Source organism: Xenopus tropicalis, chromosome 3 (genome assembly GCF_000004195.4).
Source record: "Xenopus tropicalis strain Nigerian chromosome 3, UCB_Xtro_10.0, whole genome shotgun sequence".
In the NCBI taxonomy this organism is placed as follows: Eukaryota; Metazoa; Chordata; class Amphibia; order Anura; family Pipidae; genus Xenopus; species Xenopus tropicalis.
In genome coordinates, this window is record NC_030679.2 from 65,216,468 (window position 1) to 65,241,065 (window position 24,598).

Here is a 24,598-nt window from a genome sequence, read left to right on the forward strand (position 1 = left end):
AAATTTTGGAAAGATCCCTTATCCGGAAAACCCCAGGTTCCCAACATTCTGGATAACAGATCCCATACCTGTATTATACTGGTGTATAAGGACAAACAAGAAATACTGATGAACATACTGTATATGAGGCTACAGGAGGACATTTCACTGGAGCATAATCAAATGTACATAGGCTTTTATACTTCAAGTGAAAGATCCCCTCTTTTTATTGTTCCCTAGAACATGTAAACACCCATTGATGTTGTGGTGAATTTTAATTTTTAATGAAAATGCTCCAAATTTTAACAGTTTCATTGGCTGCAGTTTAACAGTTTCACTGGTACTGATGCAGTTACCTATGTTAGTTAAACAGCTCCCTTGTATAGAATTTTAAGCATTGCAAATTGATCACTAGGCAGCACTATCCATCTGTCAAATTGGATAAGATGTACCCGAACAGCTCAAACAAATGCTGGAGAAGTAACGCAGCAGAAGGAACACACACCCCCATTTGGTTCACGTGTTCCTGCTTCCTTGATCAGAAGTCCTTGAGTCTATTAAAAGTGTTACTCAATTTTCCATTAAAATTGATAAGACCCCCTTGATTCTCCTAAACACAATAAAAATAACACTTTTTAGATCCAATCGCTTTACATCTTCTCTAAGCAGCAAAATCATTTAAATCCCTAAAAAGAGGGAAACAACATCCTAACCCACACACTCAGAATGGTTAGTTAGTGTAGAGGAAATTAGGAAATTGTTAGAAATCACATATATGATACATAAGGATAAAAGTCAGGAAAATTGGAAAATATGGACCCCCTGGCTAAACTTTATAAATGTATCTAGATGAAGCTAACATCATGGCCCTTTCACTCCGTAAAAGGCTGATTTTTGAGTATTGTGTTCTAACTTTATAGATCTTGATTGACTAGAAATGACTTCAGATCATGCTTCATTGTTTCAGTTTATTATGCTGTAACTGTTTCTCTCCCCCTTTTGGAAAAAGATAAAGAATTGAAAAAAATAATTTCAAGTATTGCCTCTCCCTAAGTATATAGGTGTCATGGGGCATGGTGTAACGTGCAAAAAAATAGGTCACCATGGTGCTTTTTTTTACTAAAGTATGAATTTACTCCTTGCCTAACATTGCCATAGTTCATCTATTATCAGGTGTTTGAGAGAAAATGTGGTGAGTTCTCTTTTGGTGTGCATCAAAATTCTGGACTGTGGAGACTTGTTCCCTCCCATTCTCACGCTTGCCCCCGTTGCACCTAGCTGACAAAAGATGCAATGACACCGTTGTGTAGGTGGAGTTCGGCCACAGCTTCATTATAGCATACAACCTCCAAAATTAGTCCTTGCCATGTATATTCAACTTTTTCAAACATCTTAAACTGTTTTGGTAACGAGTGCCGGCCACTGCGAACGCAGGTGGCATGTAGAAGCCATAAGACCACATCAGAGCTTAAATGGCCAAGGACTACCCCCCCGTCAACTTTGCTGTCACAAATCCAATATTTATTGATATAACATTTTTTTTTATATTACATGAAACAGAGTGTGCTTAAACAGGGAGGGGGGGAGGGGGATGCCGCTCGGTGGAAGCAGGAAGTGTGACTGGCAACAGCGCGGGAGATGCAGGCACCGAGGGGGAGGAGCGAGCAAGGAGGCTGCCCTTTCCTGACTGCACTGGCTGGGTGAGTTAACACCTTACAGGTACGGAGGGAACTGAGCCACAGCTGGCTCCACAGTCCCTCCGCGCTTTCATTATTTATTTCAGCGCTCTCTATGAATTCGCCAGTGGATTTTTCCTATACAGTTGTAGTGGAAAGAATTTTCTAGAGAATTTACGCTATAGAGAAATCATGTATGTGAGATATTAGCATGGAGGTGGTGACATAGGTAATGAGAGGCAAAACTGGCTTCTTTATCTTTTTAATGGCAGTTTGCCAGCCTGAACCCATATGTGCTCTTGGTAACTTGGTAAATATTAGAGATGTAGCGAACTGTTCGCCGACGAACTAATTCGCGCGAACATCGGGTGTTCGCAAGTCCGCAAATTCGCGAACTTTTCGTGATGTTCGCAATTTGGGTTCGCCGGCACCGAAAAAATCGCAAAACTTACGATAACGGTACGAATTCTCCGAAAAAATCGCAAAACTTACGATAACGGTACGAAAAAGTCGCAAAACTTACGATAACGTTACGAATGATCCGAAACAGTCGCAAAACTTACGATAACGGTACGAATGATCCGAAAAAGTCGCAAAACTTACGATAACGTTACGAATGATCCGAAAAAGTTGCAAAACTTACGATAACGGTACGAATGATCCGAAAAAGTCGCAAAACTTACGATAACGGTACGAATGATCCGAAAAAGTCGCAAAACTTACGATAACGTTACGAAAGCTCCGAAAAAGTCGCAAAACTTACGATAACGTTACGAAAGCTCCGAAAAAGTCGCAAAACTTACGATAACTTTACGAAAGCGCCGGAAAATACGAAAAAGTCGCAAAATTACCGATCATTTCGAAAAACGGCGTGTGTCAATTTTTCAGAGGTTTTTGCCCTTGATCCCCCTCCTGCATGCCACTGTCCAGGTCGTGGCACCCTTTAAACAACTTTAAAATCAGTTTTCTGGGCAGAAATGGCTTTTCTATTTTTTAAAGTTCGCCTTCCCATTGAAGTCTATGGGGTTCGCAAAGTTCGCGAATATTCGCAATTTTCGGCGGAAGTTCGCGAACAGGTTCGCTACATCCCTAGTAAATATATTCACATGAAAAAATGTGAATGTTCACAAATGCTTTTAGTATATTGATGTTGTGGTAGTAGTGAGCATTCTGCCTACTGCTTTGTTCTGTTGGAGAACAGCATTTGTAAAAATACCCTCTTAGTCATAGGCCTAACATAACAGTATTTCTATGATGAGCCATTCACTTTGGTTTATCGAATTGTGAGATTAGAGTTTACCACACAAAAACCCACCCACTTTCTATTAATTCCTAAGTGATTTTTAGAAGTGTATTTATCAAGGGGTGAAAGTTAGAGTTCACCATTTGAACAATACACTTCTAAAAATCCCATAGGAATGAATAGAAAGTGGGTGGGTTTTTCTGTGGTAAACTGTATTTTGATAAATCTGCCCCAAATGATGAAATTATAGTGGCATAGCTGCATCAGGAAACTAGCATACATTTGTTTTAGCATGTACAGAAACATCCCAGAACATTGTGTTACAGCATTGATGTCCCCCTTACGGAACACAATTTAGTAAGAACACTTGAGGATTACCAAGCAGTCGTGTCAGTAGTTATCACTTTTTTTCCTATGAAAAGAAATTATTCACACATGTACATTGATTTTCACCTGCAGTTTATTTTTGTGGGGATAAAAATGTTTTTTGCTATAAAGGTATGGGATCTGTTAGCTGGAAACCTGTTATGTAGAAAGCTTCCACAGACCCCATTTAATCAAATAGTTTAACATTTTTTAAATGATTCCCTTTTTTTCTTTAATAATAAAACAGTACCTTGTACTGGATCTCAGCTAAGATTTAATGAATCCTTATTGGAGGCAAAACAATCCTATTGGGTTGCATTAATGTTTAAATGATTTTTAGTAGACCCAAATTAATGATTCCTTGTCCGGGAAACCCCGAGCCCTGAACATGGATTTGAGACCAAGTGGTAGGCTACATAATCAAGTGTAGTATACACTCACATAGTTACATAGTTACATTGGGTTGAAAAAAGACCAAAGCCCATCAAGTTCAACCCCTCGAACTGAACCCAGCACACACAGAAACCTATACTGACATATATGTACCCTCACACACTGTGTATAAACCATATATACCAACATCAATACTAACTGTAGATACTAGGGTGCTACGCTTGTTCAAGAACTCATCCAGGCCCCTCTTAAAGGCATTAACAGAATCTGCCATTACAACATCACTAGGAAGGGCATTCCACAATCTCACTGCCCTCACCGTGAAAAACCACCTACTCTGCTTCAAATGGAAGCTCTGTTCCTCTAATCTAAAGGGGTGACCTCTGATCTGTTACACATAAAACGATGCTGGCACAAACTTATAGTATTGTGACCTGCAATGTATTCAAGTATCCTACCCCTTATTACCCCTTCCAAAAGCTTTCCTGCTACTGAAGTCAGACTAACAGGCCTATAGTTTTAAGGCTGAGAACGTGATCCCTTTTTGAATAACGCCAAAATTAGCAATTCGCCCACATTCCTTTGCATGGCTTTTTCTTTTAACAGCATTATCAGCATGTATATGGAATATCGGTATAAATTACAATTACTGCATCATAATTAAGGTTGGAATATGAGTGACATTTCTCTATTTTTTCAACCCCAAATGTAATGTTACTATGTTACATAACAATCTTATACAAAAAGCCCTTATATATTCCAATAACCAGTCACAGTGGCACGGTACTTCATGGGATTTATGGAATTATTAGCATCAAATGAAATAAATCTCCTTAAATGAATGGGTATCCAGTGGCAGAAAATGCTCACGAGGGTGGCCAAACTAAAAGAATCACATAAGGAGTACATAATCCTTTCAGTATTGAGTAGGATTAGCAATTTAGTGTTCACTGCTGGTATTTTCTATGAGACCCAGAGGCTATTGCAATGGATTTAGGTTGTTTCAATAAAACTGGGTCTATTATTTGAAAAGCTCTTGGCACTACAAATACCATATAAGACAACAGCATATTCCAGAAAACCACACTCAAGATTCAGAACCAACACAGTTTCAGGAATTAAATTATTGCACGAAGAGAACTTTTCTTGATATGAAGTGCTCAATTAACTTAGCCAATGCCATTTTAATTACCCTTTACTAAATGTGCTGTTAATATTCCCTGTGGAAGCAATTTTCATCGCTTGAATACTACATAAATCAAATATATATTCTTGTGATAAATGTAAACCTTTCCTTGACCTGTTCAGACATTGCAGTTCTACACTAATAAGCCTGTTTCATAGAGACACCATTTATATATTTGTGGGCCATAACAATGTCCATGCTCCAATCGACCTTTGCCATATTAAGATCAATTTCAGTTCATTTTTATTACTCCTCCTAGATCTTGTTTATGAGCTTTGAGCTAATTTATGTGTCATCCTTTTGCACTAGTTCTATCCTATTTGTTGGTATCCTTTACTTTAATATAACTGTAACTCAATTCAAAATAAATATGTATCTTGTTTCAATACAGATGGGCTGTTTTAAATGAACACATTCTAATTGCAGCACTAGGATTAAATAAATCTGTGGGGGCAACAGGCTTCCTGTAGATCAGGGATCCCCAACCTTTAATAGCCGTGAGCCTCATTTAAATGGAAAAAGTGTTGGGGAGAAACACAAACATGGAAAAGGTTCCTGGGGGGTGCCAATATTTCTATAATTGGCTACTTAATAGCCCCTATGTGGACTGGCAGCCTACAGAAGGCTCTGTTTGGTATTATACTTGGTTTTTATGCAACTAAAACTTGTCTCCAAGTCAATAATTCAAAAATAAGCACCTGCTTTGAGGTCACTGGGAGCAACAGCCAAGGGGTTGGTGAGCAACGCGTTGCTTGAGAGCCACTAGTTGGGGACCACTGCTGTAGAATAAAGGAAAGTGAATGCCTAATGCTTGTCTCCCATCATAAACTGTACCAACATAAACCCAGCAAATTCTTGCATGAGAGTGACAGATGACAGAAAGTAAGCAATGTGGATTTTGGAGAGAATGGTGAGTATGTGAGATGTTGAACAGTAGGGTAAAAATGTTTATGTATTTTCATTGAGGTGGGTCAGTGAATACATTAGTATTGTAAATAAATGTGTGTTAGCGTGAGGGCAGGCGTGTGTAGGAGCATCAACAATTTGAAGATATTTTAGGTGTGTGACGGTGAGTGATTATATATGTCTGTAATTCTAATGGTCTGAATGACTGTATAGTGCTACGTTGGTCTGCTGTACAGTGCTATGTACATATGTAGCAATCAAATATATATATGTACATACTATGTCAGTATATCTATTTGTGTTTATGTGAAGATTAGTAAGTGTGAGCATCTGAATGAAAACAAAGAGTACACGTATTGAGTATATGAATGTGAGCAAAGATGGGTATGAGAGTATATGTAGGAGGGTGAGGCAGGAAAAGGCAAATAACAGAAGGCAGTAGTAAGTGGGGATGTGTTTAAGGGTGTTAGTAGTGTGGATGTCAAGAGGATTTCAGTCTTTGCAAGTAATAAAATGTAAATGGGCATAAAACGCAACCTCCATCAAGGTAGGAAGAGGACAGCCTACAGCTGATTATGGTTCGAAAAAGTCTTGCTGTTGATTCATTTGGCGTCTGTGCTTTATGAATAGTATTCAAATTATGGGGAAAAAGGCATGTTTGTTGTGCACTGAATACTGAAATTCCAAACATATCTATACTAGCGCCATGCCAATTAAGCTTACTTACAAGGTACAAGGCACATTATTCACTTCACACCCACTCTGACCAGGGTTTAAGTACAAGGGAACACTTATAATGAGCTGTTCCTTATCTAAAAGCCTAACAAGGCGAAGCTAGCAGAAGGGAGGGGGTTATTTACTTAGTGGACTGATGAGTTGTTTTTGCCTTGCTTGTTGATACAAGAAGTAGAATCTGACTTTAGTTTCAGGTTTAAGGGCTCTGGCACAGGGGGAGATTAGTCGCCCGCGACAAATCTCCCTGTTCGCGGGCGACTAATCTCCCCAGATTGCCATCTCACCGGCGAGATTACTCGCAAGGCAACTTCGGCGATTTGCCAAAATCGCCTGCACAGCGTGTGCCATCCCACCGGCGACTTATATGTTCGCCGGTGGGATGGTAGTTCGGGGAGATTAGTCGCCCGTGAACAGGGAGATTTGTCGCGGGCGACTAATCTCCCCTTGTGCCAGAGCCCTAAGAATTAGGCATGGATTCGCAGCGAATTTCCGCGTTTCGCCATTGGTGGATTGTTTTGCGAAATGGATGAAAAAAATTGCTGCGGAAAAATTCGCCGCACAACAAAATAATAGCCGCGGGCGACAGGTTTTTTTTTGACAAGTGACATTTTCACCGTTTTGCAAATTTTCCGCCGTTTCACGAATCTTTTAAAAGATTTGCGAATTTTTCAGCGAAGCAAAACAGGACAGATTCGCTCATCACTACTAAGAATATGGCCTGTTTAGTGCAAGAAATAATAACAACCATAGATTCTTTTTTTTTTTAATACATTTAGGTTTTCTTAAAGGTGGTGGCTCACCTTTAAGTTAACTTTTGGTATGTTACAGAATGGCCTATTCTATAGTTTCTTAATTATTTGTCTTTTTCTTGTTACTCTTTCCAACTTTCAAATGGGGTCACTGACCCTGGCAGACAAAGTATTACTCTGTGAGGCTTCAGTTTTATTGTTACTGTTACTTTATATTCCTTGATGTAGATTCAGGTCCTTTTCTATTGTTATTCCAGTGTCTCATTCAAACTACTCCCTTGTTGCTAAGGTAATTTGAACCCTAGGAACCATATAACTTCTTAAATTCCAAACTAGAGAGCTGCTGAACAAAAATTAAAATAATTAAAAACCCACAAATAATAAAAAAATGAAGACCAATTGCAAATCGTCTCACAGTCTTACTTTTTAGATCAAACCAAAATTTAACTGAAAGGTGAACAACCCTTTTAAATAAAACATAAAGCAAAGACTATGTTCAATACAAGCCCTATTAGTTAAATTCATGTTGAAAAACAGTGGATACAAGTTTAACAAGAGCTGAAGTGGTTTATGAGAGGAACAAAGTAAATAAGAGACTTATCTGCTGGTTTATTGCATCTGAGCATTGCTGTGTTCTGCACCTGGAGCCAGATTTAAAAGCCAGTACAAAATGCAGAGCGCAGAGCTGATGGGTACAAGGCAGATACAAGGCACATACTGCCTGCATAAGAACAGGGGCCTTAGCGCCATGCAGCTGTCAGTGCCCCCTGACAGGGACAGGAGAGGGGATGTGTTTTAGTTTTGCTGCAATTATTTTTGTTATATTAATATCTTAACTGTTTTTGAGTTGGTGGTATTATATCTTTGACTTAATGTTATATTTTTGAAGAGAGCAAGCTCAACACTTTTCCTGCTAAGTATTTCACATTTACTCCGTTACTGACAATATGGAGCGGCAGCATAGTCTACACAGTTCCATAATCATTAGGCTACAGCTTCTGAATAATGGAACTAGGTGTACTTAATGTAAGTCACATCGCATTGCATCACATGGACGTTTGAGATCTGGATCGATAAAAAAAGCCAATAACAGCTACTCAAGCTTAATGTCCAATGCAAAACATATTAATATTTACAGAAAAAAATATTTTAATTTTACATTGCAATTGACATTATCAGAATATGTTACAGCATTAGCCTTAGTCTTTTTAATGTGTTTTCTTATAAGCTCTGTTTTACAAATCAATTACAAACTGTATGGAGTTCTAATTATCATAGTTAATTTACTGCCCACTTGTATCAAAGCTCTTTAGCAATGCCATGCCATGAAGCCTCACTGCCTGCATTTTCTGACCTAAGTCTGCAGCCCCTAATAGAAAAGACATAGATATACATCACTTGGAAATAATTAGACTATGTATCACTACCATAAGGCTAATTAGCAAAGTATTAAATACAAACAAAACAGGATGTAAAAAAACATCTATATCTAAAGTTTTACAAAATTAGCCTTTTGTGCCATCTGGTGGATTCAGAATGTATTATGTTGTATATTCTGTTGGTTTTGTAACAAGTAAAATACATTCAGACACTGAAATGCTTATGCTGGAAAGCAGCAGCCTCAGCCAGTTCCCAGGGGCGCTGCTACCATGAGGTGACTTGAGAAACTTGCCTCAGGCGGCAGCGCCCCCAGAGTTGGGCAGCAAGAAGCTGCCCCATTTTCCACGTTTCACAGATTTTCCGTTGTTTCACAAAGTTTTGTGAAGTTTTCAGCAAAGCGGAAAGGGACAGATTCGCTCATCACTAAAAATAATAATAGTATTTTAAACGTAGAGGGGTTTCGCATTTTTGCACCATACATAGACCCATGATTATGGTTTGTTCATTTACAGAATTAACCAAGCATGGCAGTGTAAGCTCAAAACCGTATTGCATAGTATTTATCTCAAGTAGAGCCATGCTGGCAAATGTTTTGGGGCATTGGTGGAGACTTTGTTCCCCATTTTAATTCACAGAATCTTTAAGTCTGAATCTAGGGTTATTTGGATCTTAATGTGTGATGTATCAAAACCATTATAATGCTTATTATTATTTGGATCTGTAAGTCAAGCATATACATAGGGGTTTTGGTTGTCAAGAGATGCTGAATTTGTATAATTAAAAGCACATAAGGAAGATTTACTTGGCTAAAATATACATTTATAGTACACTCATAAATGTGGTCATAAAATCCTGGTTTCTGATAAATATTTTAGATGCTCATATTGATTTACTATGTATTTAGCAGTACCAGAATATATGTTCTGACAAAGCAAATACTGGGGAGTGGCCACATACTGTAAAACCAATTCCATTATCAAAAGCTTGCAATCAATCAGGTATTTGCTCTCATTGGTTTAGCTATTACAGACCACTCCTGTACACAGTGGGTACTATGAGTTACTGTAGGCAAGCATTTCAGCAGTCATTCAAAAACAGGGAGTTCCTATATTTAATTTTCAGGTAACCAGCATACTCAGTATCTGAGAAATAGTACATGCATTAGTAAATTCCCATTCAAATACTTTGCCATTTAAACTATTATTCATTTTCCCAGCATTGGATTACATATTAGCTAAAATGATTGGAAACTAGAATCTTTACAGGTTATATAAAATTACATTTCTCACAAATCCTCTGTAAACTTTTCCTTGAGTAGAATACAAAACAGGGTTCCTATAAGAAATGTGCACCCTAGGGTGCCAACTAACAAAAGCAGCCAACTTTGTCCTTTAAGATTGAGTCAACCTTACTGACCCACAGACTGATATATGTCCCCAACAACAAAGACAGCATCAGCACGTTAATGTGGTCCTCATTCAACAAGCTTTTGTAGGTCACAATGGATCAGCCAACTGCACATGGGTGACCAAATAAGACCCATCCATCAAATGAGTGGATGCCCAGCTTTAGTCAATGGTTCTGTTAGCTTTATATTAGAGCTAAATGTTTTTTGATAAGATAACTTCTTGAAAAATGTCATTTCTTTGTTCCTATTTTTATGGAGGATGTCCACCCAGGAGTGGAAGAGATGTTTAAACTGAGCATAGGTAAAGCTGTGACTAATGGTGAAAGTGAATAATGGCCATGGAAAATTCTTGTTAACAGACAAGATTTAAATTAGGCAGTCCCAAAAGTTAGGCACCCCCCAGTGATTGTACTTACTAACCTGATACCATGCTCCAGTTAGCAGGAAACTTTTCTTTTACTTTGTCTTTCTTCGCTACAACAGGGGCGAAACATGCGCAGTGAAGTGAAAAGGCCAGTTTTTATTTTGTTAAACTTCGGCTTTTCAGCTGTGCATGGGCATGAAGAAAGGAGATGCGGGAAGAGAATTGCTCTGTGGTACTCACCGAGTAGCTACCTATCAGATAGTAGAATCACAGCAATATAATCACTGCTGGTGCTAAACCTTTCCTTCTCCTTTAATGTGCAACCCCTGTAGTTTGGCTATAGGCTAATTGCAATTGCACCCAATTGGGCCTTACTTGGCCAGTCTGAAAGGTATATAACTTATATAGCCTGAGGATTGATACTGAGCCCCTATTTGGTTTGGCTTTAGTTGCCTTTAAGACATCATGCTCCATAAACTTTTATTTAATATTTGAAATACTAAGCATGCGTTATTCTAACAGTGCAATCTGGATTTCCATTAAACTCTTTGATGTAATTATAAAGCTGCTTACAAGCAATAAAGGTCTCTTTCCTGGAAAACATATCCCTTACTTAAGTCAATATTCGTCAGTTGTTGCTGGATATTTTCTGCTTGTCTCTTACTGGAAAGCAAAGCTTTTATTGCTGAGATAAGATATACAACCTTTAAATTTATATTATACACAATCTTTCCTACAAGATGCATTGATAATATAACATTATATTAATAATATAACAGTTAGTCATGTGGAAAACACTGAGAAGAAATATATATATATATATATATATATAGAGAGAGAGAGAGATAGAGAGAGAGAGAGAGAGAGAGAGAGAGATCTATTACATTCATAAAATTAATATTGAACAGATAAATATTAATAATATAATTTTTGCAGGTATTAGGGCAAATAATACTGGGGAATGTTACTAAGCAGGTGGCATCACCCATCCCTTGTATCTTTGTTATGCTAATGGAACTAAGGGAGGGTGGATGGGTGTAATAATGTACCAGTAGGATTTTTTAAAGGGTATTTGCCCAGATAATGTACTCTGCTCCCACTTTATATCCTGGGCTGGTTGGGTTTTGTTTATACATAGAGATTAGCCTAAAAAACCTGCAATCCTACTAAAACGGATTTAATAATTAATATGTAGGTGACATAAATTTTAATTGCCCTTTAATCAAGCAGTCGCCTAGATTTTGAGTTCCCACCAAGATTCCACTTAAAGGCCCTGTACTTGGGGTCGGACACTTCTGAGTTAGACTCTGCAACTGACTATTGACCCCTGATGGGTAAACACTTCTGGAAGCTTAGTATGTGAGTAAATGCTGAATAATTGTACTGCATCTATCTGTGACTGTCCTCCTAAAGGTTGCTCTACATTGCTGTAAATAAAGAATTTGCATTTGTTTTGCACCCGGTTGATTGAATTAACCTGAGAGTTATAGTTCAGTAATATCATTTCTCTGCTAACTCAGCAAGGGCACATTCCCAGAGCACATGTTTATTTATATTTATGGTTATTTGTATGGTAAGGAGAGAGCACACCACAACTTCATTTTACTATAAGCTTACACATACATTGAATGTAATTACCTTATTTAATATAGTGAGACGTTTCACAGATGAATCACAGGCCATCGCTGCTCAGTGACCAACAGCATATGTAACACTCAGGTGCAAAAGCAAGGAGGCAGGAGCAAGAGCAGGTCCAGTTATATGAGCTTAAGCTAACCGCGCCCAGTCGGGTGAGGGGCACAGTATTTTAATATGGACCCACCCTCAGATTTAGTGGGTGGTGACTGATGGGGGGGGCATGTTTTCATGGTAAATGGTATTATTGGATCATGTACCCACCCTGGGGCTGAAAGTCCATAGAGGTAGAGATTGTGGGGAGGAACATATATTCATAATTCTGGGGGGTAGAAGGTGCAAAAAGGGAAACTGTTATACATGTGCAGAGTGGTGAGAAAATACATGTTAAAGATCAATGTGTTCCCACAAAGTACATTTTATTTTATAAAATGCCAGGTTTGGATTTGGATGATTTAGTTACTAACAAAATATAGAGTCGAGATTATACTAAATTGATATCTCAGGCTAATCCTGTGAGTTACTTTGAAGCTGAGCCATACACTACCATATCCATTCTTTCTGGATTTTGCCACTCACATGCAAGGGGTTAAATATCAGATCAATCACTAAAGCCTATGGAGGCCTCTCGGACCAGGACTGCATAAATGAGCTCTGGGGCCAATGATCATATCAAACACTTGGGCCTGTGGAGGTCTATCAGATGAGGGCAACATAAACAAGCCAATGCAACCCTTATCCAACGAGATTTCTAAAATTGCCAGACTGATACCTGCCTGATATTTGTCGGACAGGCCTGATGATGGGTCACATACATGAGCCAATAAGCTGTGATTTCATCACTGCCCAGTTGCCCAAGCAATTGCATCAACATGATTTAGCCCACCACTTCAGTGGGAAAATAGGTAAATAATCTGCTTGTTCAGTGACTTTGGGCATTCTCAGCTTCTTCCTAGGTGTAATTATTATCAGATGGTTCAAGATAACCTGAATTCCTAATGGGATAACTGTAACTGCATGCATATGCACTTTTCAATAAGTGGACCTTTAATTTAAGGTCCTAAATTGGAGCAAAGGCACAAGAGTATGGTAAAACCAAGGGGAAAGAGGTGTGCAAGCATAATACATGCAATTCAACCCATCCACAATTCTGCAATGACAAGCTGATTTGTGATTGAAGTTTGTGAGTGAATTTTTTGTCAGGCATGGATTGCAGCGAATTTCCACATTTCTCCTTTGGTGAATTGTTCCACGAAACTTCTGCGAAAATTTGATATGAAAAAATTGCGAGAATTTAAAAAAAAAGTTACAGTCACATCAAATGGTGTGCAGTCACAAAATAGGTGCGGCCACATTAAAATGCTGTTGTGTCAAAATAGTTGCGCAACACCCGGGTTTCACAAATTTTTTGCAGTTTGGAGAATTTTTTGGCAAAGCGAAACAGGACAGATTCGCTTATCACTAAAGCTGATAAACAGACTACTACTCCAGGTTAATTCATATTATACAGTGTATCTCACTCTAGATGATATTAATGTAACTTTGATGCTGATAAAGAGGACCACATACTCAGTGATGAAAGATTTTAGGGGCCTCACATGTATCCCTTGATTATTTAAAACAGCACCACATTATAATTGAAGTTTGTGACTGCGCAACAGCATCGTTTTTCATAAAAGAAGGACATCCGCTGTGTTTTTGTGTGAATAAATGAAGTACCTTTCTAGGTATCGGTGATGATCATCTAAAATGTTTTATAATTGTGCTTATACTGAAAAACTTTTTCAAGCACAACATGAAACCTCCGCAGTCAGCAGAGAAACATTTTCTGGAGTACCTTGGCACGAGGACCGCCCGCTGCGCATCACAGACATACACCTTTTATTAATGATTAACGTTAGACACCAAATAAATGCATCAATCATTATAGATGTTGTTAAATGCCTCAGAATTAGTAGACCTTCACAATTATGTCCAGTACCTGAGGGGACCCAGCAAGTGGTGCTGTTTTTTAGCTGAGCGAAAACAATTGTCTGGCACGTTATCAAATACTAACTGCCAAACCATTCCTTAATCTCAAAGTATCGTTCTTGAGCTGTATGATTAAATATTCATGTTACACAAGTATATGAATAACATTTCATAAGGGGTGTTAAATATTTATGTAAAGAAAGTGTATGTATATGCCCGTGTAGCTCTACAAATACTGCCTATATATGTACATGGAAAATAACAGAGGCTATATAACACCTTAATGTCATAGCCCTTCATTCATGGTGTGTATTACCGCCACATTACTGATAGCCTGGATAGGATATTTAAAACCCCATAAAAGACAAACTAATTCTCCAAACCAACATTCTCAAATGTGTTATAAACACAAGTATAAAACTCTTGGAAATGACAGTTTACCTTCAAGCGCATGCAATAGTTATCTGTTAAAACCACTTGGATTGGATTTTATAGCTGATCTATATTATGTGCGTGTATAGCAAACTTTTGCTGGAAGCTGTGTAAGAAAGGTAATTGGATAAACTTTGATTTTCAATATGGTCGGTGGCCTTTAGCAAGCCATGGAGTACATGTGATGGCTTTGAGCTACTAAGTAGTGTGACTTGGCTATGAAAATAAAGAAATGCTATAAAATAAAGCAGTGACAATATAAATATAGTTCATAGAACATGCCCGCCTCTGACATTTATTAATCATGTTTACTGAACTGACACCAAAGTGACAATGACAAATGCAGCAGCAGGACATAGGTGCCTCACTGCAGTTTTTTTATGAAGATCACAGGAAAGTTGCCTCAAAGTAGTCTTTTGGTTATTCAGAGAGCTGAATGAATTTATATAACTAGATGTTAATGTATTTTATATCCACTGCTTTTAATACTAAAATATGAAGCACAAGATTTATTTATTGTGATATAATAAGAATCCAGGCAGGCAGATACTAACTGGTTAATCTAATGTATTATCATGTGATATAATTTGATGTGGATAATATAGGATTTTATGTTCTTTATTGTATGTTTTGTAGCATGACATTTCTGTCACTTGTGAAGGGTGTGGTTAAAGGGGCAGTCCCTGTTTTAAATGAAACTTGGCATAGAGGCCAAGTGAATATTTTATTTGCATGAAATATCTGTAAATCATGTGCTGCATCTGTCTGATTTATTTCAGATATAGGACATATGTAGTAAAAAACATTCATACTGTTAAAGACAGAGTAGCTGGGAAGTGTTATGGCAGAAAACCTTTGGAGGTGTATCCAGGCATTAAACTAGCCAAGATGTAAGTGTGGTTTCTTTGGGATTTTACATTGTTTATTTAAAGAATCATTAATATGAGGTGAGAAACTTTATATGCAGGTGCTAAGCAAACAGATATAAGAACCCATTTACTAGTTTCACAGGGAAAGAGCAAGGACCACTTTGGATCCCCTCACAGAACACTTGCACAAGTGGGTTTTGGTGCAGGCTGTGCTTAGCACCTCGGCAGAATCAGGCACAAGAGGTACAGCACAGAGCTGTGAGCACAGAGATGTCCTTTATTTTAGCCCTACCATAGGTAAGTACAGGTAAGTACCTGGGCCTGTGGGAATGCCAGAGCCCGCAGCTTATTGACCAGCAATACCAAATGCAGCCAGCAATGTATTAAAGGGAAATGCCAAAGTCTTTTGTATATTATAAATGAGGACCCATGTCTCTTAAAGGAGAAGGAAAGGTAAAAACTAAGTAAGCTTTATCAGAAAGGTCTATGTAAATACAGCCATAAGCACTGCACTGAGTCCTCTATCAACAGAAACACAGGATTTCTTTTCTCTTTTTTTGTAAACATGATGTTCCAGTGTCTGACTTTCTGACCTCTCTCAGAAACATCCTTAATTCCAGGGGCCAGAGTCCGTGCAGTTCTCTCCTCTCTCCCCTCTCCTGCTCCCCCTCCCACTAGAATGCTAAGAACTCCCTCCCCCCTCCCTTAGGAATGTGTGATCTCAGCTATAACGACTAGAGCTGCAGGAAGAAAGCTACTTAAAATGGCAGCTGCTGTCTTAAGCAAAGGGAGAAAGCTTATGGTAATGGTTTCTGCAGAATAAGTATATTGTTCTAGGTGGCACTAATATGGCAAATCTATTGGCAGTAAAATGCCAAAATGACTTTCCTTCTCCTTTAAAGTAAATTAAATTTCTTGGCAGTAACCATTATGTTTTATATGAGAGTTCTCTTTCTACTGGTGTCTAGAGAAGACAGATTATCCATACATTGTATTCTATTCTGTTATCTGTTACCTGCTATGCAGCTCTGGGCCCTTCTAAGTTATTGGTGGTTGGCTGTAGCTTATTTCTACAAATGATATAGGTTTGTACAGCAGATGCACACTTGTTCTCACACGTTATATTTTGGTGAATACAAAACGCGATTAATTTGTGTTGTGACTGACTCCCCATAAAGAAGTTAGAGCACAAGCCTTTCACATAAACTGCACCAACTGTACCCATGTAAGGAGCCCATGTGCACCTTACCTGACATTCCAATGGCTCTCAGTGGCCTCAGTTTGTTTAGCTACTTAATTCTGAACAAAAATGTAAAACACACAGAATTCCCCAGTTTAATGTGTATCCATTCTGCACCCTATGCGATATTGCTACAGGTTATCATTGTTTAAAGAGCTTCTACTAAATAGTCATTGCTTAGTCACATAATAAGGTTTGTTACAATGTGTTGGGCCTGGGGTTAATATATAAAAAGAAGGCTGCATACACACTCAGTGCCCATTTGCAGCTGAAACAAACCACTATTGGAATGGGAAAACTCTGATTACTAGCTTTACATGGAAACACAGTCAACAAAAACAAGTCAAATATGGGCCCAATCACAATTAGTATTTTCAAAGGAAAAATATTAACCAATGCAGGTATGGGACCCCTTATCCGGAAACCCGTTATCCAGAAAGCTCCAAATAAGAGAAAAGCCATCTCCCATAGACTCCATTATAAGCAAATAATTCTACTTTTTAAAAATGATTTCCTTTTTCTCTGCTATAATAAATCAGAACCTTGTACTTGATCCCAACTAAGATATAATTAATCCTTATTGGTGGCAAAACAACCCTATTGGGATTATTTAATACTTAAATTATTTTTAACAGACTTAAGTTATGGAGATCCAAATTACGGAAAGATCCCTTATCCGGAAAACCCCAGGTTCCGAGCATTCTGGATTAAAGGTCCCATACCTGTACAATAAAAAGACACAAAGCCCAGAGACTACATGTAACAAATGACAAATATATTTTATCAACTGAACTGTAGCTTGCATGTCGATATAAAGTTTTGTTATTTGTTGCCATCTGCTGGTGAGTTTTGATAACTACAGCTTAAGTTATTGTTTTTATAATAAAGGTAAAGGTAAAGGTAAAACAGTAGTAGGTTTCCTCCTTCTCATCCAGTTCCCCAGCCTTTTGGCCTGTTTCTTACATAAAATTATAAACAGGAGTCATTTTTTATAGGCTGTATATAGACCTACCTATATACAGGCACTTTATATTTATTTCATGCTCTGAATATGCACTTGGTAACTGCATGGCATCTAGAATGAGAATTTCTACTGCATACATGATTTAAGATTCATATTGATAATGAATTACAATTAATTCATTGTCATTTGATCAAATTTGTATTCATCCACTAACAAATCAAGCATTTAACCAAATAATTTAATTATTGTATCTTATATATTCACTGCCACTTTATTAGTGCCATCCACATTTGCGCTAGCATTTTGCACTTTCATTCAAGCACTTTATTCTAAGTGAATTAAGAAACTTCTTGATACTTGAAAGGGCTCTTTCATGCTTACTCCTCTCTCTATCTTGATTTGTAATCCAATAGTGTTAATTGTGACAGACTTAACAAGCTTGATAAAGTTTTTACCCAAATAAGTCCCAGCAGGTCTACGACTTGTAAGGGCCTAAGGTGGCCATACACTGTAAGATTTGCTTATATGTCAATGTCACCAAACTAGCAAATCTTTCCCCCGATATGTCCACCCTAGGGCCAAACGATCGAACATCAACAAGCATATGCAGTCCCAGATCCAATGAGAATTCAAGCCTATCCAATCAACATCTGGCCAATTTTTGCCTATAATTATTTAATCTATTTATCAACAATTTAAGTCTGAGATAGAGATGATCTGTAATTCTATTTCAGCATTATCTGTTTCTGTAGCCATGACAAGTAGCTGCTGCTAGTAGCTCCATGTGTCTTCACCCTTACCCAAAATACAGAAGGACATAAGACCCCCACTAGGGAGACCCATTGTTAAGGAGAACCTCTGTATAATTTCCATCAACAGCCACTTGTCTCTCGTTTACCCAGCTTTATTAAAGACAGTGGACATATTCTCCATGTAATAAGATCAGTTGTTTGGATTAGTGCTTTTAGTTGATGTCTCATCTTTATATTCATGCAAACCCCATGAACTAGAACTGCAAGCAATTTCATTTTATCTAAACAAATACAGCTTTTAAGAATTTCCTATTGAACTCCTGTTGAACTTCTCATTCACAGCTTTTTCTCTTATGATAACTGCAATGTTTGCTAAATTCACCCCCCTGTGCCACCCCCTATATGGGTTGGTGGGAGTACATACACATTTTTATACAAAAGTAAAATTTTTACTATGGCAGATACAGAGGAGTTATTGCTCAAATGGAATGATGCATGGAAACGATTATCTCATAGATCACTTCCCTCTCTCTCTTTTCTTTAAGCAAACCTCAGCATTTATAAATTGTCTTTTCTCTGTGTTTTTCTATAAACCTCTACACTTGCTCTCTTTATGTTTCTACTGCTTTACTCCCTACAAAATAGTCTTTCAATAGACAGAGGCAGCTTACCCTCATGGCACAGGAATCCACTCCCACCATTACCACTCACTCTATTGTCTATTTTTTGTATTGCAAAATAAAACTTTTGCTGCACAAATGAGCACTCGCAGCGATGCCCAATGTGTCTCCCCAGACCAAATTGGTATCAGAGTGATACATTTCCACACCTATACTGCCTATTCTCATCCCTTCTCACTTCTGCACCAGCCCAGATGGAAGCCCATTATGAAGTCATGAGGGGACACAAGGCATACAAATTGTTATCATTCACCCTGTCATGTGTATATATGTAGTTTTTTATTTATATAGTGCTATTTATGGCACTATTTATGTACACAGCACTTTACAGTAAGTTATCAAACAGGGGTTGTTGCAGTAATAAATACAAATGAATGCAAAGTATGCTTGCATTAAATATTCCCCAGAGCTAGGTGTCAAAGTGAAAAGAGGATAAAGGTCCCTGCCCTGTAGAGCTTACAATCCAAATGGGAGGGTAACTAACAGACACAAATAGAAGAATATTAGTGCTGCAGGTTACAGTGGATGACACTGCAATATAAGTGCTAGTTCCCTGTTCAGGGGTTATGTGAGTGCCCCAAGAGCTAGTTTTTGAGTTCTGAAGAGACTTGGGAGGATTCACTCTGGAGGAATTGAGGGATGACATTCCAAATGTAAGGAACAGCAAGGCAGAAAGGTAAAAACAGCAGTAGTGGGGGGTGCAACCAAGTAGTTGCTTTGAGAGGAGCATAGTAAGGTCCAAAGTAGAGAAGTGCTTTGAGGCTTATGAGAAGGAGTTTATAAGTTATTCTTTGTTTTTTAGGAAGTATGGCCAAAACCAAAGCCATCTGGTGATCCTGGTTTAATAGAGAGTCTGCAATCCTTCACATCTCTAACAGCTTTTGTCTACAGTCCTCAAACACTAGACTGGTCTCCAATATGTGTTCTTGGTTTTTATTGTAAGTCTTGTTCACTAATGTCACATTTGTGGATGACAGCAGTGACCATGGAAATTACTCATTATTTGTTTTAAGATGTTTAAACTAGTTAGGCCTAATATTTGTGTTTTGCATTTGTATTTGTTTAATAGAAATAACAAAAAATGAAGGTGTATTATGTCCCTTATTATGTTCCAGTTACTGGCTCAGCTTTTGGCTTTACAGTATATGAAACAAAGCAACCATTGCCCCAGACTGGTCACTACCATCCTTATCACCTCTGAGGTAATAGGAAATGTCCAACTGAACAGGGCAGTAAAAGGGACCTTGTACCTAGACATAAAAGCTGTATAATAAAGGTCCTTTTCAAATAAAACATGATAATTCTTTTTTTATTTACTATCCTTACTGATTATTAATGTATTTAAAAATCTCAGTTATCGTATATTGCCTGCCCTGCCTCTATGCTTTAGACATAGAGGTGGGGCAGGTAGTTACTTCTACTTATGCCAATCCACACTCACCAGCACACCCTGGCCTTTTCACTCTGTTCTGACGAAGGGGCGTGCCCCCGAAACGTTACATGGTTTGCTGCTATTAAAATCAGCAGGGTTTATCCCGCTAAAACAAATCCTGTTGTGCCGGTATTTTGTGCTATTTAGTTACTTCTACTTTCCATTTTGCGCTTCCTAGATGTCACTGCACTCTAATCATTCCCCACCCGTCTCATGGTCTACAATTGTGTAGCCAGTGCATGGGCATCTGGTCCCCCATTTTGATGCATATACAAAATTTGGGGGTGATACAAACCTCGCCTTAATAAAAGTGCCCACAAAATGTTACCTCCCTTTTGACTGTGATTGTGAATTCCAAGACTGATAGAAACAAGATTATATAATTTTTATATTGTAAGTATGGTTTGTTTTGCCTGACTAGCACAACAGAAAAAAACTTGGAATTATTTCCTACAAAGAGAGACAAATCCCTTGGTTTTTGCTTATCATATTTACGCCCCTGTAGTAAGCATATTTTTGCAGCAAAATGTATGTATATTGTGCCCATTTAAAATGTTTCTTTAAAATATTTAAGTTCCAACAATATAGCCTTTCTAATAGAATGTGGATGATCTAAATTCAGTTGTGGATATTCACAGCAATCAAATGGCTGTTGCCACTTTTCCCATGCTAGAGATGTCACTGAATATGTAATGTGGTCATTCAGGAGTAGCTCTGGCTATCATTGGCTTGAGACTGGTGCCCCATGATTTGGTTACAACACTGATTGCCCAATCATTTATATCGAATCCAGCAGCTTGGACAGTCCTGCCTCACTCAGTGTACCACCTAGCTCTGCCCAGCAGGCCTGTCAGATTTATTCAAATAATATTCTGTGCAAATATATTCTTTTAAATAAGCCTTAGATTTTAACACAGAGCCACTTTACATTTTACAAGAAATAGAAAAACAGCATTAAACATGAACATTGTTTGTCAAATACCTTTATTTGGTGGAAGTTTTCTTTTACTTTATTTTTTTTTAACAAAACATAACATTTTGGTAAATGTATAGGCCAACAGTTACATTGTGAGTAATACTGATATTTATTACATTTTAACTTGGGTTCCTTCATAAAAAAAATATCTCACTTCTACCTATTCCACTGTAAAAAAAAGTATAACATATAAACCAATAAAGTAAAAAAAAAGTGCAAAATTCAACTAACAAATTATCTTGTACAATCGCATTATTAAAGAAACCCAAACACATCTAAATATAAGCAAATTAAACATGTGTAAGTAGTTAAGAAATGGGTTAAATGGAACCAGATTGGGTATTGCTCTATTCTGATAAACAAGTTCCCATTTTCAATCCCAAATGGTCATTGTCACTTGTCCTGTGATTGGGTGATGGCAGTTTTGAGCACAGGTAAAGCGCCAGTAGCGACACATGGTAAGTGCATTGAATACTACTTCGAGGAGCATTGTGAATTTGCTTTAAAACCAAATCTGCATTAAACAACTTTTCTTTTTCTACATCTCAGATCCAAGCACATTGTTCAATGTGTATGTTAGAAAGGTAAAAGGACATCATGCATTTGAAAATAAAAAAAACATGTTGTGTGTAAGGATTATGCATTTACACACAAACACAACTGTGTATCAGTGCATATGCTTTTCCTCCAAGGTATTGAACATTTCTATATCATTTCAGTGGTTCTTCTATTTTAGTATTCTTTTTGTTTTCAGAATGCAGTCTCTATACAGTATGACAAGTACACAGTAAATTGAGATTTTCTTTTCTTCTATTAATAAAATCTGTAGGGTAATTTATATATAAAAAGTAAATAGCTATATTTAATCATATAACAAGTTTGTGCTAAGAATAAAAAGAAAAGAAAACATTGCACCATTACTGGAACCATCTTGAAAAAAGTGTTTTTTTCCCAATACCACTCACACAGAACTTTAAAATTTGAAGCGCACCTTGGAAATCATTTTTATGGCTAAACATAAAAGATACAGACAAAGCCAGAGCAAATACATTCATTAAGGGGCTGTTAACACGCCTTTTCCCAGATGCCTTTTGTTGATGATGCCTTTGTTATTTACCATCTCTGAAAATATACTGCACCAACTTTTATTACTGTACCACACAGACAACAGTCTTCACATCTTCAACTATACACAATAAACTCTGAACAAAGTCACAGTAAAAGTTACCACACCATGCCACACTGTATCAACCATTTGTGATCACGTAGTGTAAACAGCAACAAAGTAGAGATCAAAAATACCAGTTTTCATAATACAGAATTATAAACCTCCTCCCGAATTTCTTGGAACAAAAAGCAATCTAATAGGAAAGATCATTTTGATGTAACTAAAAAGTAGGATCCATTGCATTTCTGAGCTGATATAGTCACATACAGAACAACTGGCTTATTGCTACACAAAGCAGTCAAATAAAAATAACCTAATTAAATGCCAGGATGCTTGGTTAGAAACCGTTACACAAAGGACAAGACAATGCAGCAACAAACAAATAGTAATAACTCGCTTACTGGTGCACCAAAGCCTTTCCATTTTACAGCAAAGATTAATAAAAATTCTTGGTGCTGAAAATACAAATACCTAACCTGGGCAATATCCAGAGCTGGTCTTACCAGCCTGTCCTATTATAAACATTATACCCTTGAAGGATTGCAAATGCCTAAATTCTCTGCTTTTATGCTGAGGGTAGACAACTGTGCTATAAGAACATTTTATTTTTTTGAAGACGACAATGTTCTCCTTCTCGCCTATAAGCCACCAGACAAAAGGTATACATTATTTCCCATGGTAGGATTACCATTGCATTACTGTAGAATAAAGCTAACCCCACAGCAGAGATATTATTAGTAAAACCAAATTGTATTCAACTCAATGTTGATTCACTCCAGAGCTCAATTTGCACATTTTGGAATGTTTCTAACATGTCTCTGAGGCCCATTTATTTGTTTTACAGTGAGTGTTGTCCTATATACTGTAAAAGAAAAAATGCTTATGTCATAAGTCCTAGTAATGCCAAGGAAATCTACATTCATCTCATGCACTCAATGGATCCATATGGAAACCTGGTCAAACAGTCACCCTCTGCCCTCCCCCCACCCTATCATATATAAAGAAAGTACATTCATTTATTATAGAGAAAACATTAGTTTTTTGTCATATAATGACTGTTTTTGTTCTGACTATTTGTCTAGAAGCCTGAACCTTGCAAACAATAGACATGGGCCACTTAAAAGTATGTAGCACACAAAACAGTATAGACAGATGGCGTTTTTCTTACACTTACCATATACAACATTTGTATCTCTATTATATATCACATTTTTTATTTCTTGAAATCACCTATGGATGGTGACTTTGCTTTCACTGTACAGTCTAAGGTATTGCAATTTAACACTGTAACTTGCCCGTTTGATCATGCAACTGTCAAATATTGGCGTACGTGTTTCATAAGGCATAGTGGAACAAGTTAAAAACTTTTCTTCCTTGAAAATAATCCCTTCATGTGTGGAGTTCCTGAATGCCTTTTTTTTCAGTTCATAATAAAACAGTAGGGTAATATCTTTTTCTTTTTGGCTTAAGATGGTACCGGAGTAATCTCCAACAAAAAAGAAGAGAAAAAAAAATCATTGCCTTCAGCTGTGAAGAGAGTACACTGCACTCAGGACATTGTAAACGTAGCTACATTCAAAATTCCCAATACATCAGCAGGCTTAGGATTGGCAGAAGGATTCCGAGGAAAGAGGGGAGAATTCCTGTCGCATCACCTATAATTTAAAGAAAAAAAAAATGATGTAACCAGCTTCCTATATATAAAGCAGTTTTAGCAAGAGCTTTAAGAAACTTTTGTTTGTAAGCACAAAAAATTGAGGTTTTTCATGAGCTATTTTGTTTTTTCAAAAAACTCTAAAACAACTAAAATCTGTATGTTGTTGAATGAGCCTTGTTGAGGCCAATTTATCAAAATTCGAAGTTTGTGTAACTTTTTAAAAAAGCACAAATGTCTATTCATTTATTAAAAACCACAAAAAACATGAAAGCAGAAAAGCGTTTAAAAACACAAAAACCTAAAATCATACATTTTAAATCACTTAAACAGCATGAATAGCTCCCAATAAAAAAACGGACAGCTTCCATTGACTTCTACACTACCTCAACAGCTTTTAGATGGCGTATTTTAAATGTGTTTTTTGTGGTTTGACGCAT

General features: G+C 37.4%; 1 protein-coding gene across 2 annotated transcripts in view; it reads right to left on the bottom strand.

Moving 5' to 3' along the window:
- Positions 1-21,327: 21,327 nt before the first annotated feature.
- The window catches only part of cntn1 (contactin 1), a 74,686-nt gene continuing 71,415 nt past the window's right edge, over positions 21,328-24,598 (bottom strand). For both annotated transcript variants that reach the window (XM_002932811.5, XM_031898958.1), the window contains one exon: positions 21,328-24,159. In XM_002932811.5, coding sequence (XP_002932857.1) covers positions 24,080-24,159 — 80 coding nt within the window. In that variant the 3' untranslated portion in view covers positions 21,328-24,079. The remainder of the gene's footprint in view (positions 24,160-24,598) is intronic.